Here is a 26,681-nt window from a genome sequence, read left to right as displayed (position 1 = left end):
CTAGACGCCAAGGTCTGCTGACCTGGTGCTCTTCCAGGGTCTTAGTGCACAGTGCAATGCCTTCACTCTGGATTCTGGAGGCCACATCTGGATTTACCATCCAGACAGGCATCCAAAGGATACACATGAGCTGCATTCAACTGACAGCATATGGTTAGGCTCTTGTTGCTTTTCTGATCTTCCAGAAGCCCAGTCTTCTGCCAAAGGCCCAGAATACTTGTCCAATATATTGTAAAGAACCACCTCGGAGCCTGGAACAGCAGCTACAGGAACATAGGTAAGGAAGTCTTTGGCCAGTAAAGTCGGTTGTTTTCATAGCATCCTGGAGAATGGTATATTGTCCTTTTCCTTCTAGATGTTTCTCCTAGGACCATGCACTGGCACGTGGTCATTTTCTGTTCAGACATGGTGTTAATGAGGCTGTTGAGAATCCTAGAGTATAAGCCTGTCAGACGACGGTTACCCCCTATGTACTTTGCCATTTGTATGTATCTGGGATATGGTCAGTCCTAAGATTTCAGAAGCAGTGACCTAAAGCAGTTGATTACGCTGATGAGGCTTTCCCCTTGGTGGTGTTCATGCCTGCTGGCCCCACCAGTAGAAGCTGCTTGGCTAAGATAAAATTGCCCTAATCATCACCCCACCTACTCACAGAAGCCAAGATGTTACCTTTTTTTGAGCAATCTTCATGAGTAATTGGCCTCTCTAGAGCAAGAAACTTGAGAGAAAATGCATCATTGCTCACTTGAGAGGAGTCAGTCAAATAGGGGCAAATGCACAGTAGTGAGTTCTTACTCTGAGTGGAAAAGAGATGACAGGTGAGGGTGTCGCATGCCTGGAATTCCTAGCACCGGGAGACTAGCTCAGGAAGATCACAAATTTGAGGCCAACCTGAACTATATAGAAGATTCTCAGAAATAAAACAGAAAAGAAAGGGAAAGAGAAGTTAATGCCTGGTATTGAATTTACATTGAAATTACATTCACTTGAGATGTAAAATGCTTTTTTGGTGTTGCCAATTTAGGCTCCAACAGAAGCGACTCTTCCTCCAGAAGCAGTCTCAGCTACAAGCGTATTTTAATCAGATGCAGATAGCCGAGAGCTCCTACCCTCGACCAAATCAACAATTGGCTCTTCCCCATCAGGAGACTTCACCGCCATCCCAGCAGCCCCCACCATTCAGCCTGACCCAACCCCTGAGCCCAGTCCTCGAGCCCTCTTCTGAGCAGATGCAATTTAGCCCTTTCCTCAGCCAATACCCAGAGATGCAGTTGCAGCCCCTGCCGTCCACACCCAGCCCCCGGGCTCCACATCCCTTACCCTCACAATTGCAGCAGCCACCCCCACCGCCTCCTCCTCCTCCACCTCAGCAGCCAGGAGCTGCTCCAGCCCCCTTACAGTTCTCCTATCAGACTTGCGAGCTGCCAAGCACCACCTCCTCTGCACCAGACTACCCTGCTCCCTGTCACTATCCTGTGGATGGAGCCCAGCAGACCAACCTCACAGGCGCGGACTGTCCCAGGAACTCAGGACTTCAGGAGACCCCATCTAGCTATGACCCGCTGGCCCTCTCTGAGCTCCCTGGACTCTTTGATTGTGAAATGCTAGAAGCTGTGGATCCACAACACAATGGGTATGTCCTGGTGAATTAATCTCAGCACAGAAAGGAAGGTGGCTCTAATGAAGGCAGGCTGATTATCTTTTTATTCCAGCCCTTTAAAGCTTATTTTTTTCCCTTTTCCCTGGTAGGAAAAAAATCAAGTTTCCCAACTGGAATCAGGGTTTGACTGGGGTAGATGTTTCTCCTGGCTCTGTCCCACCACAAAATTTTCTGTGGCAAGGGCTAGAACATAGTTGGAGGCTGAAGCACATGCCCTACGATAAAGTGGAACACACTCTCAGGGGGCTACCAAGAAATGTTCGTATAAAATGACAACATACAGACCCAGGTTTTACACCAGTTCATTTCCAAGGAAAGCCTTGGTAAAAGCAGTAAAAATGTGTATATTGCATATACACACATAGGGTAAAGGAAAAGGCAGCATATTTCACTAAAGCCAAGCAACAGCAAAGTACTTCAAGGCATGCCAAGAGTACATCATGAGATCTGATGCACAGGGAAGAAAAGAGAGTTGTGCATTGTGGTAAAATCCTAAGTTCTTAGCTGTTGATGCAAGATGTCGCAGAATAGTGAAGCCTGAGGTGTTTCGGGGACACTAAGCTGACACCGACCCCCTGAAACCTGCAGTCATCTCTCTGGGAGCACGTGATAATGCCTTTTCAAAAGTGCCCCTGGAGTGCTCAGGAGTCCAAAGCTCTCACCTGTAGAGACAGCAGGAGACTTGTCACAGTAGAGACTAAAGCAGAATCCAGAAAGCATCAGGAACTCAGGCCCGAGCTGGGAAGCCAGGCTCTTCCTGCACAACCTCCTGTCTGCTACCCTGTAGTAACCCCTCTGGCTCTCTGCTCTGTGTTGTTAGGAGCTTATGGAGCTTTGCATAGTTGGACAGTTTTGTGTAGTTTAGATGTCTTTTAGGGACACACATAAAAGGAACTTTTATGTCCCGTGTGAAGCAGCAGTGCTGTGCCTTCCCCAGCCTCATCAGACTTTTTTTTCTATAGAAACCAAGTTTCCCATTCATGTCCTTGGTTAATCCAAAGTCACTTCAGTTTGCTTTCCACCATGTGGGAATCAAAAGTCTTAATTTCCTTAAGGTTTTGATTTGTGTGAAATGTTCAAGTATTATAGTAATATTCAAAGAACCACAGATGTGTTAGCCATTTACTAGAAAAGCTTAACCTTTTAATTCACTCATCAAAAGAACTGAAAAATAGATGCTATCGCTAGTCAACTAGATAGCAAGAAGTAATTAGTAATGTCATTTGCACAGTGACATCCAGGTGTTACAAACTCAGTATTATTTATAAAAATTATAATTTCTATTCTTTAGAGTGGCTTGTCCTATCAGCAGATGAATGCACTAAGCACAAAGCGTCTTCCTTAAAGCACAAGAAGAAAGCTACTACACTGATGCTGCATCTAGAAACACCTATAAGTTGCCTTTCCTCTCTGTAGTAAGTGTCCAGGCAGGCAAGGGAAGACTAGGCATGGGAAGTCTACGGAGAGCCATCCTGGTCACCAGCCCAACCCCTGCCAGTGGTGGTGATTCAAGCATCTTTGAGGCTGGCCAGAGACTGTAGTTGTTGGGTCCCCACTGGTGCCAGGCTGCTTTTCAAATGCGCTCTGCTTAGAATTGGGCTGTGGGTGTCAGCAAGAATGGATAGCAGGAGGGACTGTCATTTTTGTGATTTAATAACTGAAAATCCAGTAAGGATAAATTGTGTTTCTTTTATTGATTCTGTTCCTCCTCATGCTTAAGATTGATGATTTTGTGAGATAAAGAACATCATTTCATTGGAGAGATCATTTCATTAAGATCTCTAATACGTTTTAAAGCTTTGCAGAATAAGCCAGCTATAAAACGGGGCTTGATTTGTTTAGACTGGAGGAGGATGTTTTCCCAAAATATACTGCAGAAGCGCTGTAATATTGACAAATGAAAATGCCTTCCAGATTGAAAATGGGGGCCGCTCATTTCAGGACTGCAGGAACAGCACCGCTACAGATTGGCATAAACCCCTGCCCCCCAACAGGGCTGTGAGCTGCTTAGCCCAGGAGACCTAGCAGCTATGGCAGGACAGTTAGGCGACAGATGAGGGGCTGCGGAGAGGCTGACAGAAGGTTAAAGGCTGCAGAGAGAAGCCGGGAGCACCCATCAACAGCCAACCTGTTAGGCACTGACACACAGAGTGGAGGTGAGGACAGACGCCTGGCGAAGAACACGAACCCTCCTGCTGGATCTCTCGTAAGCTCCCGTGTGCTCCTCTCACTCTCTTCCAGTAGAAGTCTCTAACTCCATGGCTACCTTTATTTCCTGAGATGGAAGCTGGTGAGAGCAGATGGGCTCTGATGGTCACTCATCTGATTGCTTCTGTTGCTGTCCCCTAACTAGTGACCATGGAAGCTTCCAAGCCATTTCTCCTCACAAGTACTAAAGTAACACTAAGAAGGCTTAGGCCCACTCTTGCTGAGAGGCAGCTTTGAAATACTGACATGCTCGCCTGTCGATTCACATCAGCAGTGTGTACACTACTGTATAGTAACCCTTAGCTTTGTTATCTTGTTAAACCAGCCTCTCCAAAGAGACTGGTGATTCAAACATGAGGTAAAATTTTCATTTGGCAAAAGTGCAATATGTGTGGTACTTTTTTATTTTTGTTTATGGTCTTTTGTTATCCAGGTATCACTCTCTGCTTTGGGGGAAATGCATTAGTTCTGCAGTCTCCAGTTGGGCAAGTGTGTCTCTAGTATTTACATGCAACTGACATGCTGGTCCCTGTAAGGCAAACAGAGGGTATTAATGCAACAGGAAGATGACAGGTTGTGGGGTCCCACTCCTCTGTTCCCAGGGAGCTGCCTGACCAGTGCCAGCCCTCACTGTGCCCTGACTCGGCCTATTTGAACTGCCGCCTTTAGAACAAAGACAGGGACAGTTCTGTGTTCACAACCCTCCAGAGTCTACCCAGTGGGAGATACCGAGGACCCAGGAAAAGCCTCTGGGACTGACGTAGGAGGCATGAGAGCGAATCTGAGCAAAGCCTCTGGGACTGATGTAGGAGGCATGAGAGCGAATCTGAGCAAAGCCCTTTCTTTCACTTAGCGTCCTCAGAAAAAGAAAGCCAGGGTCCCTCTGTCTCAGAAATCAAGATCAGAAGTGTTTAAACCCTGTCCTGGTATCGGGGAGGTAGGACTTCAACCTTTGCCTGCCATATCCCCTCCTAACTCCTGCATTGTTACAGGGCCTCTACCCCATACTCCCAGTACGACCCAACCAGTGGAGAGACACCCTCTGCCCTGCCCCAGAACTCTAATAACTAGGGCACTCAGCAAGGACTTATGGCAGGCCTCTCTACCTGTACCCCAGGAGCCATTATACCTAAGGCAGAGAAACTAGAACTGGGGGAAAGGGTGTGTTCTCAGCTGGAAAGTGACAAAGTGAGAAGCCAGAAACTGAAGGAACCCAGAAAGTAGCAGTTTCTAGGCCAGATGATCAAGGGCCCCAAGTGTGTGTGCCAGCAGCTCAGAACATGGGGACCCAGTGGGCTCGCCTCCCTCTATGGGATTCTCTAGACTCTAAACAAGCCTGCTTCTTAAATATATGAGGAGCAGAGTTTTCACTGCTCTGGATTGCACTTTTACACGTCAGCAGTGAGTTAAGCTCTCTGTTGGTTTAAAGAAAATTCATAGTCCAGGTGACTTTCACTTCCCCCTCCTCTAGAAACAATACGTAGTGTCATTTGATGACACCGATCCCAGTGGGCCCTGTGTCGGGGCTGACCTTCGCTGCGTTTGTACCCTAAGCTGGGCTGCCTCTACTGCCTCCTCGGAAGCCACCCGAGCCGCTCGGTCTCTCTGTGCCTAGACATCAAAGGTAAAAACTGGAGAACAGGTAGTAAGTTGGAGTCATTGCCCAGGCAGGGATCTTTTATCATTTTGTTGATTCTGGAAATTTTTAACAGAACTTACCTTCAAATTGATTTGTGGGAGACAAGAGCAGCGACATCTACCTGTTTCAACACTGGACAAAACTATACTCCAAAACTTAAGACACACACACATACACAAAGAGTAGGGGAGGAGAGAGAGAGAGAGGTCTTCCATGGGTGGGGTCCCAGAGAAGTGAGCCTCCATGGCTTTTCCACTGCCCTCAGTGGCAAATGGAATGAGACAGTGGCCCTTCAAGGGTCCTTTTGGTCCTAAAGTCTCTGCCCTCACAACAGCTTCTCACTTATTTGTGCATCCATGTTTGCCCAGTTAGTTCTGGGAGACTTCCAGCCTTCCTAGTTGCACCACATCTTATGTCCACATTATATGTGAGCAGATTTGGGTATGTGACTGCATGGGTTGACAAACAGGCAGGGATAGTGCCCAACAGCGTAATCAAGGATGGTTCTTGCAGGTCCTGCCCTCTCACCTTGCCTGTCCATTTTCACAACAATGTACCAAGCACTTTCACAAGTCCTCACAATCCTCACTCCAGTTCTGTGGAATTAGCTAGAGAACTGCGGTCCGTAGTTACCACAGCTGAGGGAAGCAAAGCTCTCAAAGGATACATGACTTAGCAAGTGGCAGTACAGCGACGAGCACCTTCATGGCCTGGCTTCTGGCTTCTGTGCTGGAGCCCTGTCCTACAGCCCCCTCCCCACTTTGGTAGCACACAGCTATATAAACAAAGCCCTGTCCAGACGGCTGCACAACACTTGACAGCTGCCTGGCTTTAAGTGCCCAATGCAGTTATCCAGGTGACTGCACTTAGGCAAGGAGGGGGAGACAGACACCAGAGACTGGCCATCTTGCTGTCCAATAAATTGCAGAAGTTTAGGCTTAAATTGAGGTTGTTTGCTAATTCAAAGTTATGTAAGCCGGTGCTTTTTCTTTTAAGTACATATGGGAAAGACAAACTCCTCCCTGACTGCCAAAGGGCTTCCTTAGTCGACAGAGTCAATCCCAGAGAAAATGGCTGCCCAGAGAATTGTGAGCTCAGCCTTTATCCTAAAGGGATGGCACACAGAACCTACCTTCTTTCCTCCCTTCCTTCCTTTTTTCTTTCTTTCTTAAATAATCTTTTGAAATGGGGTCTCACTATGTAGTTATGACTATCCTAGGATGTCCTGGTTTGCTGTGTAGACCAGGCTGGCCTCGAACTCACAGAGATCAGCCTCCAAGTGCTGAAATTAAAGGTGTGTGCCACCCCCGCCCAGCACATTTCTTTACAATTAAGTTCTGCCAAGTAGGAAGGCTTATTAAACACTTTCAGGATTACAGAATGGTAATGGGCTTTGATGATAGAATGCTAGGTCTTTTCAGAACCAAAATGGGTGAGTAGGGGTAGCTTTAATAATAGAGACACAGACAACATCCAGGTGGATGCAGCGATGTCACATTACCAAGTGTAGATAAAACTGATGCCTGCCTACCCAGGATTTGCTCAGTCAAGGAAATTCATATGGTTGAACATCCCCACTACCCGTGGTTTAAAAAAAAAAAAAAAAAAATCTGCCTCTACCAGAATCTGTGAAGGAGAAAGCAGCAGGGAAAGGGGAGGTTGGCTTGCCTCTGGGGACTGCAATTTAAGAAGTAAGAGTGGTGGAGATTATTTGCACTTTGTAGAAAGGAAGGGAGTGGTCTTGCTGGATTCAGCTTGGTAGTTGAGTTACTTTCGATAAACTTAATCTGATTGTAGTCATTTTTTTTTCTGTGTGCTTTTTAATTACTAAGAAAAAAATGTTGACTTTGATAGCTTTGGTATTTTGAGTGCAAATTCTAATAGCTCCAATGTGGAAAATCAAAGTGTAACCTGCCACTCAGTGTTAGAAAATTGCCTAAAATGCAGTTTAATAAATGATCTTTGTACCAAATGGTAATTTAAATGGAGTAATTTTCTGCAAAGAAAATGTACTGTCTTTATGTTTCCAACCCTCCTGAACTAAAATAAAAACACCTTGTTTTCTAAAAGCCTGGTGATGTGAATGTCAGGCTAATGAGATTACAGACAGATCTCACCTCACTGAGTACTGGGTAGTTTTCAAACTGTGGAAGGTGGCTGTGTTCTCTGAGCTCCGGTGCTCATTTCACACTACAGAAAGGACAGTGGATAATATGTTCTCATTGACGTCAGCAGGGTAAATAATACCTCGCCCCGAATTGCCTGAGTACATGATAGCCACTCCAAATCGCTGATGGAAATACTGCTAACCACAGCCTGCATACAGACAGGGCCCCACTGGGCTTGGTTAATGCTCCTTGATGTTAGTCTCAGGACAAAGCTCATCACTGCAGGTAGTCTGCAGGAGGAACACAGCCAAGCACAACGTGCTCTTGTTCAGCTTCCCCAGAACAAGTCATGGAAAGTAAGGTTCTCTAGACTGCCAGGAAGGCCAGCAAAGAAAACTGCTACTTACTGACAGTGTCACCTCCTCTCTGGGTCTGTGAAACGGACACACACACATCTTTTAAGATACAATACGCAACCCTTTGCCCTCAGGGTTTTGAAGAATTCCTTTGCCAAGCTGCTTTCATATGTTCTAGACTCATGGGGCCAGACCCCAAGTGAAAGGGCAAGATTAAATCCTGTTCTCTGGCAGTGAGCGCAGCTGAGATTTGGTTTCCATTGCTTAAGCCATCCCCTTGGGCCAGTATTATACAGAACTGGAACAGCTCAAACTGAGGCAAGCCTGGTGGCTATGAGGGTGTATATGGGCTGGGAGCACAGAACCCTCACGGCATGTGCACAGCTCTCCTGCCTTCACACAGCTCTTCCCCTTGGAGGAGAATCCACTACAAGTTTCAGTTTTCTTTGTCACTTTCAGTGACTGTTTTGCAAACTTGACCCTTGCCTGTTGGATCACTACATCACTGTAGTGTTGTCATAGGCAACCACCCGGGCCTCCCCTAAGTCTAAGGACACCTTTATTTCCATGACAAGCACAAAAGCCCTATGAAGAGCCACAAAGAATAGACCATACCCTGTGGCCTCTGCTTGGCCAACTCAGAGACACAACAGGCCAGCAGTAATCACATTTCCAAAACTGCCAGTCATCCTGTGGCCAGGTATGAACGAACAAGCTTCATTCTTGAGAGCGGCCCTCTCTTTTTTTCTCCATGTCTTGAATTGTGGATTCAGTCCTTTGATATACAGAGAAATCTTTGGACTTCTTCCCCAGAAGCCTCACCAACAGAGACACTCAGTCTCTAGGAGGACGATGGGATCCAGTATCTAGAGGTTCACCCTGGGCCACTGGCAAAACCCCTTACTCTGTATCTTCTAGAGTTAAAGATTCTGACAGTGACCCTCCTGTCTAAGGGGCGCTCACACCTCCCCCTGGATTCAGGAAAGAAGCGCCAATCCAGCCTGCAGTTCTCAGGGGAAAGGCTGGGCTTTGTGCGCTAAAGTTATTTTTCAGTTTTGGTATATTATATAGCTTTTTTTAGTGTATGAAATACCGGCTTTAATTATGATGTCTTCACACCTGTCTATGGCTATGTATGTTCTTTGCTCATTCCTCCCATCCCTCTCATAACATATGGACCATTTCATGAACTTGCATGTAGGAGCCATGCTAATCTCCCTATACTGTTCCAGTGTTTATCAAATGTGCTGCCTGTGCAAGCACTGTGCACTTCATCTTGAGTGCTACGTGGACACATGGGAAATCACAGACCATAGTTATTCTACCTTGGGCTCATTAAAGCATGGCTCTACCCTTTCACTTTGGCTCCAACCAGGCATTTAAGGCTGAACAGCTCTTGAGCAATGATTTCTGTACATAGATTACTTTAGGCAATGTCCAGTAAGAGGAATTAGATATGGGTCTTGAACTGGAGTAGATGCCCCTTCACTTCAAACATGGAACTGTCATCAGTGACATACCTGCCACCATCCAGGCACAAAGCCTGAGACTACAAGTCACTGAGGCAGAACCTGAGGGGGAGGCAGGAGTCTGAATTCCCCTGCATCTATAGTCACAGGGCCAGGGGACACGGCCCCCTCCCTTTACGTGTGTATCTATTGGGCTTTCCTCAGGATTGCTGGGCCTGTTGGCAATGAGGGGGTAAACAAGCAAACACTTCAGTGGAAGAGCAAGAACTTTGCAGACAAGTAGACTGCCCTGGAGTCAGTCCCCAACACTGGCTGGGCAGATATTTCAGAAAATGAGGCAGTTGGGTGTTGAAGCTCTTGATGTGCTGAGTCACTCCCTCCACAGAGAGGCATCTTACTCCATTTTCCTCCTCCTTGTTCCCCAAAGATGGAATAATGAAACCTGAGTTGCCCAAGAAAAGGCCTGACTGAGAACCCTGACCCCGAGGCTGCCCACCAAGCTCAGCTGAACTAAGAGGATGACAAAGCCTTTCCGCAAAGCATGCCGTACACAGGACCCAGTGCACAGTTTTGCTTGTGTCTAGCCTGTCTTAGGTCACTACAGAAACCCAAAGTTTAGTCATCAAAGTGAGAGCCGGAGGACGGCAGACAGTTGGAAGGGTCCCAGGAAATGAAGGGCCAGTACAGAGCAAGACTTAGGAAACAGAGGCTGGCTCCCCAGCCCCATGCAGAGGGTAGCCAGACAGGCACTGCAGGAGGGTGGTACCACCCCTTACTGCAGAGACAACATAGGAGGTAGCAAAAACTCTGGACTGTCTTTAACCCCCAGGCCTGCCACTAACCTTCAGATCACTGTAACGGCTCATTGTCCCCAACTGTGGTAGGAACATGGCCTGACTCCACACTGCCCTCTAATAAAACATTACGGCTCTACTAACTGCCCTTGACAGCCTGTCACAATGCTCACTGCACGACACTGCAGTACGAAATGGTGATGCAGTTGCCTGTGAAGTCTCTCCTCACTGACTGAAGGGTGGTTACCTGTTCTGACAAACTAGCCCCAGAATTTCTGAACTTTTGGTAATGAGTTCTGGGTAGCACTAGTCATGAGTACCACCGTGTAAGACCATTGAGAAGAATGTGATGGTTCATATTCATTGTCAACTTGACTGGATTTGGAACCACCTAGGAGACACCCTGGGTCTATCTGCGAGGACATTTGCAGAAATGTTTAACTCTGGAAGGAAGAACCACCCTAAATGTGGGCAACTTTACCATAGGCTAGTGTCCTGGACCCAATAAAAAGGAAAGACAAGGAAGCCAGCAGAGTATCAGCAGTCATCTGATCAGACTGCAGACATCATGTGACACACTGCCATGCCTTACCCACCATGGACTGTCCCCTCAAGCTGTGAGCCAGTCTACACCCTCGTGTTGTCATAGTAACAAAGGTCAGTAACACACATCCCATCCAGGCAGCCTTTTCCTCCCCAGCTTTGAAGTTAAACTCATGGATGGAGAAGGCTAGAAGGCCTGGGGGAGTCTTTGCACAGACAGCTCCTCGGTCCTCAGGGAGTCACAGGAAACCAGACCCTAGACCAGCTGGCCTGTGACCGATCCATTTACTTCTATACTTCTGACCTATCAGTGGCCTGTGGGATCAAGTTCCTTAGCTGAAGGGCTCTAGGGTGATCAGACATCCTTGGGCTTTCATGTACAGCAGTCCTCTGATTGGACTGGGGCCTCATGGAGCCTCGTCTCTCTGGGTTCAATACTAATCCTCTAAGAAGCTATGCTCATGAGCTCCTGCCCTTCAGACACCCACAGCTGGGCTCCTTGTAGTTGCCCTTAATCCCCAGGCAGCCCTTATGCCCCTCAATCTGAGGAATAAACCAGTTGCCTCGCAGAACAGCCTCGTCTCAGGCCAGCCAGAACATCCTATGTCACCAGCAAGTCCTGGCTTGGACTCCAGAAGAGACAAATGCCCGAAGACACAAACCAGAGACTGAGTGATAGAAACGGGCAAAACACCCATAAAAACCAGCGGTAGAACCAAGGGTAGGGGGAGCCAGGGCCAGCGAAGGTAAGCTCTTAGCTGAGACTCGGAGCAGGGACTGGGTCTGGTCAGTGTCTGTACAGAACAGACTGTCCAGGCAGAGAGAAAAGGAAAAGGAGGGTGGATTGTCAACCCAGTGTCTGCACCCTTTATTTATGAATGTTTCGCTTGATCTCGTCTCCAAACCTGGGCTCAGTGAGGAGACTCAATGTCCCTCACAGCTGCTCCTCCCTGTAACGACAAAACTGACATCACTGTTGTCAGGGAAATGGTGTTTTGATTAAAACCATGTGACAGCTACTTCATGATTCAATAAACAAATCCACTGTTAACCCTCGCCAGCCGGGCCTGACAAGCTCGCCAGCAGCTGTGGTCAGAGCACCCTCCGCCCAGGGGGAGTGACTAGGCCGACCTGGAGGTAACAGAGTGTGAGAATAGCTCAAGCTGTCCCCTGGCCGGTCCTGCGTGAGCAATACGGGTCAGCAAGCACACAGAAGACGATGCAACTTCAAGAGCCTCTCTCCATGGCACTGAGGCAACACCCGCCCTTCACGAGGAAGAGCCCTGAGCTGCTCTCTTGAAGCACGCAGGAGGCACAGCTCTAGGACATCAGATGACTCCTTCAGGGCTTTGAGACCAGTCAGGAACTCAGTTCCCAGAGTTCTCAACACCCAGATACTCTCCCTATGAGGACAGTGCAGTGAGCTGGCCAAGCAACAAAGAAAGGGGTTAAGAACAATTTCTGGTTTGCAACTGGATGACTTCCTGGATCATTCACTTGGCTGTGGGCCCCTGACATGAAAAAACTGCCTGGCAACAGGCAGGTCCCTTTCCATTTCACCCCCAGGGCATTTGCTGTAAGTGAAACCAGAGCAAAGAAGGCTCCCTGAGTCACAGAGAAGGGGAATTCTGTGGGTAAAATGAACTGCAGCCTCAGAGAATTAGCACAGCTGGCTTCTAAGGAAGATTCCCAACCACCTGAAATGTGTCCATGTAAACGTGCTGCAAGGGAATAATATGCTCAAAGGCTTGTGGAGGTATTACAGTAATGGAGACTCAAGGACTGGCGGCTAGTGCTCTTCTCAGCTAGAGAGCCTTCTTCAGACGGACCAAGTCAGCTGTGGCAGGGGGATGCCTCAAGTGGTTAGGACTCAGTTCAGGTATTCTCCATGAATTCAATGGCAGGGCCAAATGGTCTTGTGTATGTTGGGAAACAAGGAGTGTGTGACTTAGGCCCCTAAGAATCACTGTTTTTACTACCCCAGGCAGGTTTCTGCCCTCAATGAAGTTCTGTAAAGTAGACAAAGGGGCATGAAGGGCTGGCACCAGGCATCTGCCAGGGCTCAGGCTGTGGAGGCTTTGTAAGCAGCAGTCAGCCAGCCAGCACTTTGTCCCATCATGCAGCACGCAACAACACCCCTGGGGCTGACTGAACCACAGACAGCTGAGCAATTCAGACGGGACAAGTGTGCGCAGACACGGAAGAGCGACTGACTGTTCCGAACAGGAGAGATAGCACGGCCTCCATTTACATGAAAATGAAAAGTCAGGTGGTTTAAAGTCAATCCTTTTATCAGTGGCAACCACACAATCCACTGGAATGGTATGAGAGCACCAGCTTCTTGCAGTCACTGTAACTAGTCTGATGTCAGCCACTAACTAGGTAGCCCAGGCATAACTACCCTTCTACCACTGGCCACAGCTGGAACCCCTGGGACTGATGAACCAAAACTCTGCATCCCTTATCCATGTAATTGTAGACAAAATGGGCTTAGAAAACAGCATGGACTCTTGTCTTGAATAGAAATGACTCCCTACCTAAGTAGAACTGGGCCGATAACTTCCCAGCCTGTGTGGAAAGTATGCCGCTCTTCCAGTCTATCCTTTTGTTGTGTGGGTATCGTCTCAGACTGAAGAAGATTCAAGACCTTAAACCACAGGAATGATTCTGGACAAGACCACCACTTCAGAGGCAGTGAAACAGCAATACTTTAAAATATACTCTCCCAACTCCTAGAGAGGTTGTCTCTCCAGGACAGTGTGGTGGGAACTGCTTCTCTGCTCACCTTGCCAGGATTCCCTATAGCAGCAGCAAGTTCTGCTGGCTACTCTCAGACCAGAAAGGACGGGCTCTGGCCCCAAGTTTCAGGGGCACTTACCTTCCCAGTGTCCTCTCCAGGCACTCGGGGTCTCAGGAAGAGATTCTTGTCACCCCCAGGGATGCTGGACTCTTCTTCACTGTCCTTCACAGGAAAATCTAGCTTCCTCAGCGTTTGTGCCACCACTAGAGATATAGACAGCAACCCTGTGACTGTCTCTGACCAGGGCATGTCCCCTCCCAAGCCCACCTGTGCTTCCCAGCCAGGATGCCCTCAGCTGCCCTGGCACCATGATGGTCCAACAGCACACAAAGTTCTAGGCAGCTGTGCAGAAAGCCAGCCCTCGCCAGGACTTTACTTAAAGTGCCTTTTTCCTCAAGAGTCACCCCACTGGATCTAACTGGGGGCTCCCCCACATCTTGGTCATGGGTAACCTGTAGGGCCCTGAATAAACAAAAGATCTAACTCCTTTCAGAACTGATCATAGCAGTTTAAGACAACAACTCCAAAGAAAGAAATGACTTGGCTTTTCTTCCCAGTAATTAAGCTCTCTTCATCCTCCAAAAGATTTCCATCTCAACTGAACATGATGTCATTTCCTGGAAACAGCAGGCCCATGGAGGCAAATGAGGAACAGCAAGGCTATTCAAGGTACAGAAGAGGACTGGAGATTTGTGAAGGAATAGGAGGGACAAGCAAGATAGAGGCTATAAGGGGGAGAAAGCAGTGAGAAAGGACAGCAGCCACATCACAGATTTACGAGGAACACCAGGGTGGCAGGGCCTCCTGTGCACCTGACATCCAGGTGGACAGTAAATGACAAAGAACAGCACCTGGGGGGAGGGGTGCCGGGGAGGCTGAGCACACGGCTTGTCTGGCCACTCTGCCCCACATCCCCAATGTGATGGATCCAGGGACTCTTCTGTAGGGAACACCAGGCTTTCGGCTCAGGGACACAGTGGTGTCAGAAAGACACACTGGTCTTCCGGGGTGTTACGCAAGCATCCTGGACACCTGGGTCAGGCTGTCTCTTGAATAAGGACAAGTCCTCCCGTAAACATACTCCCCACCCCTAGGCCCACATCACCACAGTCAAACTTGGTATTTCCGTGAACTGAAGATTGTCCTTTATTTTGACAAGGCTTCATTCAAAATCACACATTAAGCTGCTTATCCTTATGAAACAGAATCCATCTCTGGGCTCCTATCTCATTACACACACAAGACCTATTATTTTAAGCTCATGATGGGTAAATCCTAAATAACCTGTAGAAGGAAATCACTAAAACTTCACTATGAATGGAGCAATTTTAACTGGTCTAGGATGTGTGCGTTAGTTAGGTTTCGCTTCCCAAAGAACTGCTCTACTGCCCAGAGGCAAACAGCAGCAATACGTGTTTAACGCAACCAGACAATTCCAAAAGAATGATTCCTCAAGCTGGGCACAGTGGCATGTCTTTCATCCCAGCACTCAGGAAGCAGAGGCAGGGACAGCCTGGTCTGCATAGACAGTTCTAGGACAGCAGGGCTACAGAGAGAAAAATCCTGGGGCTGGGGACTGGCTTAGGTCAAAGGCTATTACTTCCTAGGAGCAAAGAAAATCTCTAATTGTATCCATTACAGAGTGAGACAGTCTCAGTCTGGTGACTCTGTTCAATACATCAGAGGACAGACTTTAAAATCACTCAGTGAACAGGATTTTAATAGCTCCAACAATACACACCAGACACTGGTCTAGGCAGCAGTACAACACAAAACAGACCAAGCCGGCATCAAGGAGCTTGTGAAGAAATCAAGTATAAACAGTAGTATGTGAAGAAAATGGCCAGACTGAAGCTGAAGAGAAGCTGCTATGCAGGTACCACAAGAAGTTCACTGTGTACATCAGAAAGAATAGTGAAGCCTGTAACAGCCACCCAAAAACAGACCCTGTATGCTATATGACCTTTATTTGAGAAGACAGGGTTCACTGCCCCCCCCCCCCTTGAACGTTCAATAGTCTTTGGCAGAAAGGTAAATGCACAAGGCTGGAGGTAGCAAGACAGGGATGCTTTCCAAGTTTATTCCCAAGTGAGTGTAGCATGTGGCTTTTCCAACCAAAATCAAGACAATAATCTTCCAAACATAAAACTCAATAAAAAAATAGCCTGCAGGTGATGCCAAAAAGAAACTATAATGTTTACAGCACAGTAATTTAAGGCACTAAAATGAGAATCTTTTTGCTTAGGAAAATATTCATACCTTCACCCTAGAACACATAAAATGGAAACTTACTACAAAGTAATCCAGCAGTTTAAAATACAGGCACACAATCTGAGAGAAATTTTCTGTTCTGTTTTTCTAAGGTATGATAAAAGCATTTACACAAACTTGGTTTTCTGTAACTTATGTTTAATGTACAAAGTTTTGTAGGTATCTTTGGGCCTTCACAAAACAGAGCAGGGCTTATTATATCTAAAAGAGTTTGTAAGTAAAATCAACAATTCAGAAACCAAAATGGAAACAGCAAACTACATGGTGAGGCGCACTGAGAAAACCAGGCTGCAGACGAACCCCACTTACTGAGTCCACTGGAGACAAGGAGTCTGTTGGGTGAGAGACATGTAAATAATCCAGAAGAGTCACCAGAAAAGGTGGGACCCTGTCCGAGCTGCTCACGGAAAGAGGGCGTTCTAACTGGACAGGGTGATGGGCAATCAGCATGCCCACTGATAAGCGGGTGTTTCCTAAACAGTGTCAAGTAGCCTTCCATAAACAATTTGCTTCAGCAAACCCTTCAGTTTTACCTACTTACTACCTTAAATTTCAGGACAAATTAATGAAGTTTTTAGTGCAAAAGTAAAAAAAATGTTCCAGCATCACTGACACTGAGCAGCAAAACTTCAGTTTGATACTGCACAGTGTAGCAACGGCAAGATGCTAACTAACATCGCTGGAAGCAGAACCAGGGACCAGTGGTTCCTACACTTACTTGAAACATAAAACTTCACAATGAAACAGTAGAATCACAGTGTAGTAGGAGGCACTAAAGTTCCTTATGAGTTCTGAAGGCAGTCACAGTGCTGAGCCGTTGAAGTTGATACCTTTCAACATCACACATTAGCAGCAAGATAAGCCCACTTCAGGCTTCTGCATGACATGATTACAGCCAAAACTGAGCAAATGAAAACCAGAACAACCAATACATTAACCTTCCACATCTCCTTTCATGTGAGTCACTGATGCGAACCATTGTCACCAGAAAGTGGCTTTCACTACAGTCAAGTCTCAGCATCATCTCCCAAGAGGACAATTATAAGTAAGTTATTCTAAACCATTTACTTTGAACATTGGAATGCTAGAAGCACAGAGACGTGTAAACATAAGAATCACTCCACTTTGTTGGGGTCCAAATCCATCCAGGCTCTGTCTGGAATCTTAAGTGGCTGGGGCCTGACTCAAAAAGGAAGAGGCAAGAGCCTCAATGGTGCAGGAAAAAGCACTGGGAGACATTCAAGGGGGGACTGTGCGAGGGGTATCAGTGCCTGGTCAGTAGAAGGCTTTAAAGTTATCCCGACAGAGAGAAGAAAACCATTTTCAGTTCATGTTTAGAAAGGATCAAGTCACTGAAATCTGATTTCTTCTAAGTTGTTGCCATTTGCTTGGATGAGATCTTGAAGGTTTCCATGTTTCTCCACCCAGTGTAAGAACATATTGACTAGAGATCTGTGATAAGAATTTAGTAAAGGCTTTTCCCTCCTGTTCCTCTTTTATGCCAACGCAAGAACTGGAAAATTCCAAACAAAATCATGTTAGTGGTACAGAAAGTTCATGAACAGTTGCTACGTGAACATTTAGTATGTAACACTGACGAAAGCATGAGCCTGAGCTCTCACTGTGGCCCTGCACTCTGTCAGGCTGTCTGCAAGTTAAAGACTTATCGAGTCCAAACCAAAACTGCTCCTGCCAGTAAGAATCAGCATCCTACACATAGAACTGAGAAAATGGGCCAAGACATTTCTATTTTAGACAGGGTCTCAAAATGTTGCCCAAACTCCTCTACTCTGACATCCTCCTGTCTCAGGCTCCCAAGAGCTGGGAATACAAGTGTGTTCTCCCAAGCCCAGCAAGAGCAGAGAAATCCCTAACCAAACAGGCCAGTACAGCAGGTGTTGCCACCCTCTGTCTCCCATCATGCCCGACACCTGCCATTTCCCACCGCTCACAGAGTAGAGGAAAACTCCCACTAAACAGTCTAGCACTAAACAAAATGCATACCACTTATAGCTTCCTGGGCGAAATATTTGACATCCATGTCTTCATCCTGACCTAACTTCTGCAGCACTGGTTTCACTTCCCCCTGCAAGGCACTGAAATTCAGAAGGAACTGTGAAGAGATGGCTGGTGGGACAGAGAAGTCCGCTATGATACAGTCTGCTATGGAATTTGGGGTTTGGACCTATGTTTATTTTTTAATTTAAAATGAAAATACTTTTAAATACTGACAAATATGACAATTTGTAGTGGCATTTCATTTGTATTTTAATAAATAAAGCTTGCCTGAAGATCAGAAAAGTAAAACAGCTGCACTGGCCAGCCTTACAAACCATACAGCAATAACACACGCCTTTAATCCCAGTAGCCACACTAGGGTGCCACAGAAACCAGGTGGTAGTGGTGCACGCCCTTAATCCCAGCTCTAGAGAGGAATATAAGACGGGAGGAGACAGCTCTCAGTCTCAGTCTCATTCTGAGATTCCTGGAGGCAGGATCCCCATTTTGGACTGACGTCGAGGTAAGAGCCAGTGACTGGCTGCTTTGCTTTTCTGGTCTTCAGGTTGAACCCCAATATCTGTCTCTGAGTTTTTATTAATCGTGCTTCAACACGTATATCAAATAATTTCTAAAGAAGTTCTTGGTGAAATTCGCTTTGGGGCAGTGTTCTATACGTACCCAGAACATAAATGTAAACGTCAAATTAGACAGTCTCAAAACTGAGGGCTGAATTCTTTGAATAAGCCCAGATTCTAGGGAAAGAAAGAAAGAGAGAGAGAGAGAGAGAGAGAGAGAGAGAGAGAGAGAGAGAGAGAGAGAGAAAGGAAGAAATCCCTGCGCTTATTTTAGCTATTACTCCCCACCATGAGGTGACACTTTCAAACCAAGAGCAACACTAAAATCTTACTTGGTATCTAGAATTGGTCCAATTTTCTGTAGTGACTTGGCCACATTGAAGCGGACATTGGCCACTTGGTCTCCTGCCATTTTCAACACGATGGGCAGCATTTGCTTAGTGGTTATTTCCTGACCACAGGCTTCAGACAGTGCCTAGGAAAACAAGTAAGATGGCACATTTAAAACTTTCTTAATATACCCGAAATCCAGAGAAACTAATATTAAAGGAAAGGCAATCGACCAACAGAAAAACGTCCCTACTTGAGCACCTAAGGACACGAGGCGGCTCTGATGAAAGACCTAGCCAGAACACAACAAAATGGCGGTGTTTAAAATGCTGCACGTTCTAAATATTTAGTTTTATCTCACACTGTGTGAATTCATGGAGGGGAGGATGATGTGGGAGACGAGAGGAGTCAGAGCCACCAGCAGCAGCAGCTGCAGTTACAAAAGTTGTGAGCTACCTGACAGGGGTGCTTGAGACCAAACTCAGGTCCTCTAGGCGAACAGGGGCACTCCTGTCCACTGAGCCATCTCTCCAGCTCCAGATTTTTAAATCAACATTTTCTCTAATTATCCAAATTGTTCAGTATACAAAATGCACCTCAAACAGAAGATAGTTCATTCAGAACTTAAAAATATACCAAGAATGACTTGATGCCTGAGTTTAGGAATAGTATCGTGTAATACTTACATTAATGCAGAATAAAGTGGTCATCCTATGCAGGTAATTAGGATCATTCGCCATTACTAACACTTTAGGGACGATGGTATTCTGGGCCCACTCTGTACCAAATTTCTGCACTAACTTCATGAGGTTGTTGGTGGCAGCTTCCCGGATGGCATACACTGCAGGAGAGTGCAAGAGAACGTCCTCAGCTTCTTGCTTTTCACACAGACCCAAAACAAACTCTGTGCAAACCTAAGGTCGCATACTTGGTGATAATCCTGCTGAAGCACAGCCACTGTAGTTCTAAAATGCTTGTGTTCAAGGATGACAGTGCCATGTTTTTCTCCTAGCTACTGGTTTTTAATAAATATTTTATTTTAATAAAATGATTGTTCTTACTACAATGTCACTAACACAGGGTTCCACTGCCAAAGTAACCAGAGACACAGCCTTGACCAAGACCTCAACTGCACTGAACTCTACTTGGCCAGATGCCTACTATGTTCCTGGCACCTCTCACTTCTGTTTTCAGAGGAATGCAAGCCTTTCCTGAGTTCTGCCAGTTTTCACTCCTTGTTTTGTCTGTATGTCTGTCTTTCTCCTCACGGTCAGGCTGATCTGAAAAGCTTTTTTTAACTATCTAACTCTGTCTATTCTCACTTTAATATTTTCTTTGTCCTATAAAAGATGAATTAATAAATCAAGTGCCCCCACCACTCAGAAAAACAAAACCCAGAACTTTTGTTTAACTTCCTCTCATGGAGCCCTCCCTTTGTGTCCACACTGCCCACTGACAAAAACACAGCCCTCATGCTTTCTTCCTCCCTCAGCTTCTCCAGACTGCTCACAGCGGTCTTCAGCAGTTTCATGCCCAAGGAGGGGTAGGGGATGTTCCCAAAGAAATCTGCTCACTGTGCAAAAACATAATTTTTCTTCCAATTATAAAATTTTAAGCTAAAATGCAAAAGCTGTAGGATGCTGTGCTCTGCTGGTGCACACCTTTGACCCTAGCACTTGGGAGGCAGAGGCAGGGGGATCTCTGAGTTTCAGGTCAGCCTGCTCTACAGAGCAAGTTCCAGGACAGCCCAGGCTAAGCAGAGAAACCCTGTCTCAATGTCTCATAGAAGAAAAGAAGGAATATATAATAATAATAATAATAATAATAATAATAATAATAATAATAATAATAATGGCGGAGATGGAAAGCCCACAGTGAAGTGGACATTCTCAGCCTCCATCCAGCCACGGCATCAGGGAGTCGTGAAGTCTCTATACCTAAACTCCACCAGTTCTCAAGTTGGAAAAAAATACTCAGGTTGCATACAGCAAGCACTCCTACACAGAAGAGGTGTCATGAATCTCCTTGTAGAATATTGGACCTTAAAAGTCCTTCAAAATTTGAAAGGAAAAAATAAAAAAGCCTGTCTTCATTCAGAAGGCTAGTTTTCAAAGGAGATAATAAAAATGCCACTCATACTAATATTTACCAAAAATAAACCTTTTTAAATAGATAATTTCTTAGACTGGGAGATGGCTCAGTGATTAAGAAAATGCATACTGCTCTTCCAGAAGACTAGAGTTGAGTTCCCAGCACCAAAGCCAGGAGGTGCACCAATGTCTGCAATCCCAACTCCAGCTCAGGGTCTGATGCCCTCTCTGGCCTCTCAGAGTACCTGCAAGCACATGCGCAACCTCACAGACACACAGACACAGACACACACACACACACATAAAATTTAAAAAAAAATAATGCACCTTTCCTATGATCATTTTTTTTATCATTTTTAAATGGTATAAAAACTTAACTTTTGAGAAAAAAGAAGTCTTTACAATGGAGTTTAAAAGCACCAGCTGTATCCATACATATGTCCTAACAGATTGTCACACACAGCTTCACAACCTTCCTTTCTCACTTAGACATATGATACAAATACGCTGTTAACAAAACCACCTACAGATGTAAGCAGACACAAATACTCTTATTCTTTCCTGGTACCTAGTCACAGTGCCTGCCCACAGATAAAATGCCCTCACTACATAAAGTGTAGTTTACTGGGGAGCCACCACAGGATGCTCATCACACCCACCAAACATAGACCCAAAGCTCATGGGGAAAAATCACATGAGAACTTGAAGGGACTCACTGGAATGGGGCTCAGGCAGCACCAAAGCTACCAAGTCTAAGACCTGACACAGCCCCTCCCGCACCAGGTGGATGGGAACAAAGGAGCATGTACACTGCACACACTAGGGGGATGGGAACAAAGGAGCATGTACACTGCACACCAGGTGGATGGGAACAAAGGAGCATGTACACTGCACACCAGGTGGATGGGAACAAAGGAGCATGTACACTGCACACAGAAAAGCACCTGCCCATCCCTGTCCAATGGGCCCTTCCCTGAGCCCATGATCTCCAGCCCAGCAGCAGCAGGCAGAGGAAAGCCTTCCTCTCACGAAATCGAAACCCTGGCTCTGTTCTAGGGCACAGGAATGTCCCCAGCTCCTACAACACCTTTGCACATCTGAGGACACCAAAGGCAGCAGGTCAGCTGCAAGCCGTGTGGCTGGAAGAAGTGTGCATCTAAGAGTCTGAAGCCCACAGGTGGCAGGAGATGGGAGAGGGCAAAGAAGTTTCTCAGCACACAAAGTACAATTAAAACAGAAAATAACAGGAAGTACAAATGTCAAATTTGTAGCCAGGCTGTGCATAGCGGTGCCTGCCTCTACTCCCAGCACTCAGTAGACAGAGGCAGGCCAGCCAGGGCCACACAGTGAGAAATAAGTGAGATGTTTATGCAGTCAAGAAAGCTGGTGGAACCTCAATGACCTCCCCTCAGCAATGTGCTGTGAAGGCAAAGAAAGTGCCCTGCAGGCCTCTTCTCTAAAGGGCCATATGTGTGACCATCTCAGACACATGCAGAAGCCTGGGTGTCCCAGAGTATCTGCTTTAACTTGTCTACTCACCATGATCCACAAGCCAGGCCATACACAAAGAATTCAGCTTTTCATCAAAAAACTCCACACCCTATGGATACAGAAGATTCCATTAATAAACATTTCCAAAGTTAGAACAAGAGGCTCTATTTACGTTGCTCAATAATTACCTAAAAGCTAAAGACACACATGCGAACAAGCTGACGACAAAACAGTGCCGTAGACTGGCAACTTTCTTACTAGGCAGAAAACAAAAACAAGCAGGAGTGGCCCTGCTAACGGGACAGGACCTGTGTCGTGCACAGGACTGAGATAAGCAGGCAAGGCACAGTAGAAAGTCTGCCCAGCAGATCCAGATGCCGTGGGAAAATGAATTTCCCAGAAAATGGCCACTGAAAGGCTTGGTAATTTGCATTGCTCCTTTTTGGTTAACAGCAAGTCCTTCAGAATGTGGCAAGTCCACAGAAGATAGCATTGATGGGGCATGACAGAAAGCAAAAGAAAAAGACAGGAACCCAGTGTGTAGGGCAAAGGGTAGAAGTAACAGCTGGAACCATCCTGACTCTCCAGCTGCTAGTCACCTCACACAGGCTAGGGACAAGAGGTCTCTAGACCTCTGGTCAAGGGACATAAACAGTACACAGGGATGCTCCATGATGCACATGTTCCTGGTGCCTCCTTCTCAAGTCATTATGCTTATTCTTCTGGTTCAAGTCTAAGACACTCCTGGCCAGTGATAATGTATTTTTAAATAAAGACCAAGAACAACGGTGCTGTGCTTTATACTGAACGACTTCATCTTGCTGTGACCAATCTGAAAGGCACTTTGCTCCTAAAGCATCAGCTCTGAGTCCATTTTTATTCCAGGCTGAGGATTTTCCTTTAATCTCATTCAGATATTTTGTGGTTTAACTTTTTATTTACTTATCAAAGCCTATAAACAAGGTGGGACAGTCTTGAGAGAATCCTATAAATTGACTAGCTTAAAAAATTTTAACACATAAAGAAAAATTAAGAATGCATAAACTGAGGTGAGAGAGATGGCTCAACCATTAAGAGCACTTGAGACTCTTGTAGAAGGCCAGTTTGCTTCCTAGCACCCACATGACAGCTCACAACTATCTGTAACTCGAATTCTAGAGTCTACAATGCCATCGTCTGGCTTAGACAGGCATGCATATGCTTCACATTCTTGTGCAAGAAAAACACTCAAACATAAAAATAAGTCAACCTTTAAAAAAAAAAATCAAACGAATAATATGTGATGTGAGATTCCCCTCTGTATGCTGTGAATACCACTGGTTAATAAAAAAAACTGCCTTGGGCTGTGCAGAGCAGAATAGAGGTGGGGGTGGGGGGGAACTAAACTGAATGCTGGGAGAAGGAAGAAGGAGTCGGGGAGACTGCCATGTAGCTACCAGAGGGAAAAGACATAAGATGCCAGCTGGAACCTTGCCGGTAGGCCATGAGCCTCATGGTAAAATATAAAATAATGGAAATAGGTTAATTCTAGATGTAAGAGTTAGCTAGCAATATGCTTAAGTGATTGGTCAAGCAGGGATTTAAAAAATATAGTTTCTGTGTGATTATTTCAGGAATCTGGGCGGCCAGGAAACAAACAAGCAGCCTACAACAGATAAGCTAACAAGACAGGATGGTAAAACACAATGTCTGTCCATGACTGATGCATGTCACCCCAGTCACAAAGGTGTAAACCAGCCAAGACACCATCTGTCTTCTTTCCACTCTGCTCTGTATCACCTGCAGCCCTTGGACACTGCTCTGCATATCGCTGGCAGCCCTTGGACACTGACGGCCCTTGGACACTGCTCTGTATATCGCTGGTGGCCCTTGGACACTACTCTGTATATCGCTGGCAGCCCTTAGACACTGCTCTGTATAGCCCAGGCAGTCTTTGGAGACTTTCCAGGTCTGGTGGAGCTAAGGTTCAAAGAAATGGTAAATATAATCCACCTTTCTTCCAGACAGATGTTTCAGTCCAACAAACCCATTATTAGCCACCACTGCTTTCCACTCCAGACAATGACACAGATCTGAAGAGCAGATCAGTATTTGGAAGTGATGGTGGAGAAGCGTGACAAAGTGACTTCACCTGACACATGGATATGCTGGGATCTTTGTCATTCACTTTGAAGAACAGAGTACTTCAGTGCTCAAGAAGGGGAAAGGACAGAGAGGGAGAGAAAGGAAAGAGCTATCTTGATTGAGGGAGACATTAAAGGGCTAGCAAAAAAACATGGCACTAGGGAAAATCCCAGGAATCCACAAGGATGACCCCAGCTAAGACTCTAAGCAACAGTGGAGAGGACACCTGAACTGGCCTTCCCCTGTCATCAGATTGATGACTATCTTGTCATCATAGAACCTTCATCCAGCAACAGATGGAAGCAGATACAGATATCCACAGCAAAGCACTGGGTCAAGTTTCCGGAGGCCAGTCCAAGAGATGGCAGAGGTGGAGCAATAATATGAGCAAAGGGGTCATGACCACGATGGTGACACCTACAGAAACAGCTGACCCGAGCTAGTGAGCGCTCACTGACTCTGGACTGATAGCAGGGAACCTGCATAGGACCAAAGTCGGCCCTCTGAGTGTGGAGGGCAGTTGTGAGACTGGGGCAGTCTGTGGGCACTGGCAGTGGGACCAGGATTTATCCCTAGTGCTTGAACTGATGTCTTGGAGCACATTCTCTTTGGAAGGATGCCTTGCTCGGTCTAGATATAGGTGGGAGGGACTTGGTCCTGCCTCAAAGTGAAGTGTCAGACTTTATTGACTCCCCATGGGAAGCCCTACCCTTTCTGAAGAGAGGACGGGGGAGTAGAGTGGAGGGAAAAGTACAGTGGGAGGAGGGGAGAGAGTGGGAACAGGGATAGCTATGTAAAATGAGAAAAGATTGTAGTAAAAACTTCTTAATAAAAAAGGAAAAAATTTATTAAAACAATGCCATGGCCATCTATAAGATGCATGTTCATAACACCAAAATTAGCAATACGATGCAGTGGTCAAGAAAATATGAACCCCATATGGTGTGATCTGAAAGGAATGGAAATAAGCCTTGGGGGTGGGGGACAACAAAGTATAGTAATATCAGCAATGAACTGATATTATGAGCATTTTTAAAAACCATGCAGGTCTCCCTTCATCCAAGTGTCTTAATTAATAACTCATACTCAGTGGCCACTGGACATTACACACCACACAGTTCCTGCCCTAGAGCAATCACTTGTCCATCTCCCCAGCTACACATTTAACAACTCCTGAAGACCTCAGAGTCTAGAGGCTCCCATGCGGTGAAGCTGTCGAGCTTCCTGTTGTCTGCACCTAGTAATAAAGAAAGGGAAGCATGTGGCTATAATGCCCAGCTTTGACATTTTAATTAGTCATATTCATTAGAATAAAAATAATAATGAAACCCAAAGAATAGCGGCCAGTGTGGTAACAGGATTATTCAAAACAACCAGCGATATGAGCTCTTTGTGTGGTGCAGCCTCAACTTCCTGTCATCAGGATGCAGGAAAAAGCTAAGTTCATTATGCTTCGGACAGAGTCAAACAAAAAGGTGCCTGGAACAAAAAGTTAAACTGACTTATCCTGAACCTATCTGTTTGCTTCCATGGATCAGTTCTTAAGTCACAAAGGTTGTAAATAATACAACATTTCTATTACATGAACGAATATACTTTATCACGAGGAGGGCAGCAAGGTAAATGTGTTTCTAGAACACCATTCTCTTAGCCCATGAACTCACCAGCTGGCCCGCCAGCAGCGGCATATACTCAATGATAGCCAGGCGGACCCTCCACTTGGCATCTTCAGCCAGTTCCACTATGGCAGGAAGAAGAGACTGAGAGAGTTGACGGATTCCAATCACCTCATTTACACAATCCAAATTGGAGATGATATTCAAACGAACTTCCGGACACTATAAACACACAAGCCCCAGAGACTACATGTGAAAATTAACTCCTTTGCCCAGTACCCTCCTGGCATGATAAAATAAAAAGTGCTAAGTAAAACTTAGTACTGACTCAGGCTTAAAAAGCTGGGGGACAAAGAGCTGAGACACAGCTTAGTGGTCAAACATTTGCACAGCTTGCACAGAGCCCTGGTTTCAACAGTCAGTACCAACCAAAAGAACTACAAACAGAAGGAAATCTTAAATGCTAAATACACAGATAATTCAAGATACAATGCAACTGATCTTAACCAGAATATCAGTAAAAAGCCTGAGATTTCATTACTTTGTATGCTAATTTTAAAAATTAATTAACAAATTGGCAGGCAAGATGGCTCAGCAGGAAGGTAC

At 45.9% G+C, this 26,681-nt stretch overlaps 2 protein-coding genes across 7 annotated transcripts in view; one reads left to right on the top strand and one right to left on the bottom strand.

Moving 5' to 3' along the window:
• Sik2 (salt inducible kinase 2) overlaps positions 1-7,569 on the top strand; it is a 106,402-nt gene extending 98,833 nt beyond the window's left edge. For 2 of the 4 annotated variants that reach the window (XM_057767824.1, XM_057767822.1), the window contains exons 14-16: positions 186-277; positions 1,025-1,633; positions 3,575-7,569. In XM_057767824.1, coding sequence (XP_057623807.1) covers positions 186-277; positions 1,025-1,633; positions 3,575-3,662 — 789 coding nt within the window. In that variant the 3' untranslated portion in view covers positions 3,663-7,569. Of the gene's footprint in view, positions 1-185; positions 278-1,024; positions 1,634-2,951 lie in introns of all 4 variants that reach the window. The other 2 variants (XM_057767825.1, XM_057767823.1) reach the window with 1 other exon arrangement.
• Positions 4,272-26,681, bottom strand: part of Ppp2r1b (protein phosphatase 2 scaffold subunit Abeta) — a 34,757-nt gene continuing 12,347 nt past the window's right edge. Inside the window, exons 10-16 of one of the 3 annotated variants that reach the window (XM_057767828.1) lie at positions 26,124-26,297; positions 22,384-22,444; positions 19,441-19,595; positions 18,757-18,899; positions 17,853-17,944; positions 13,656-13,780; positions 4,272-4,397 (exon numbers count right to left, since the gene is read on the bottom strand). In XM_057767828.1, coding sequence (XP_057623811.1) covers positions 4,305-4,397; positions 13,656-13,780; positions 17,853-17,944; positions 18,757-18,899; positions 19,441-19,595; positions 22,384-22,444; positions 26,124-26,297 — 843 coding nt within the window. In that variant the 3' untranslated portion in view covers positions 4,272-4,304. Of the gene's footprint in view, positions 4,398-5,433; positions 5,500-13,655; positions 13,781-14,727; positions 17,362-17,852; positions 17,945-18,756; positions 18,900-19,440; positions 19,596-22,383; positions 22,445-26,123; positions 26,298-26,681 lie in introns of those variants that run through there. The other 2 variants (XM_057767829.1, XM_057767827.1) reach the window with 2 other exon arrangements.

Source organism: Chionomys nivalis, chromosome 4 (genome assembly GCF_950005125.1).
Source record: "Chionomys nivalis chromosome 4, mChiNiv1.1, whole genome shotgun sequence".
NCBI lineage: Eukaryota > Metazoa > Chordata > Mammalia > Rodentia > Cricetidae > Chionomys > Chionomys nivalis.
This window is presented reverse-complemented; position numbering and strand designations above follow the sequence as displayed.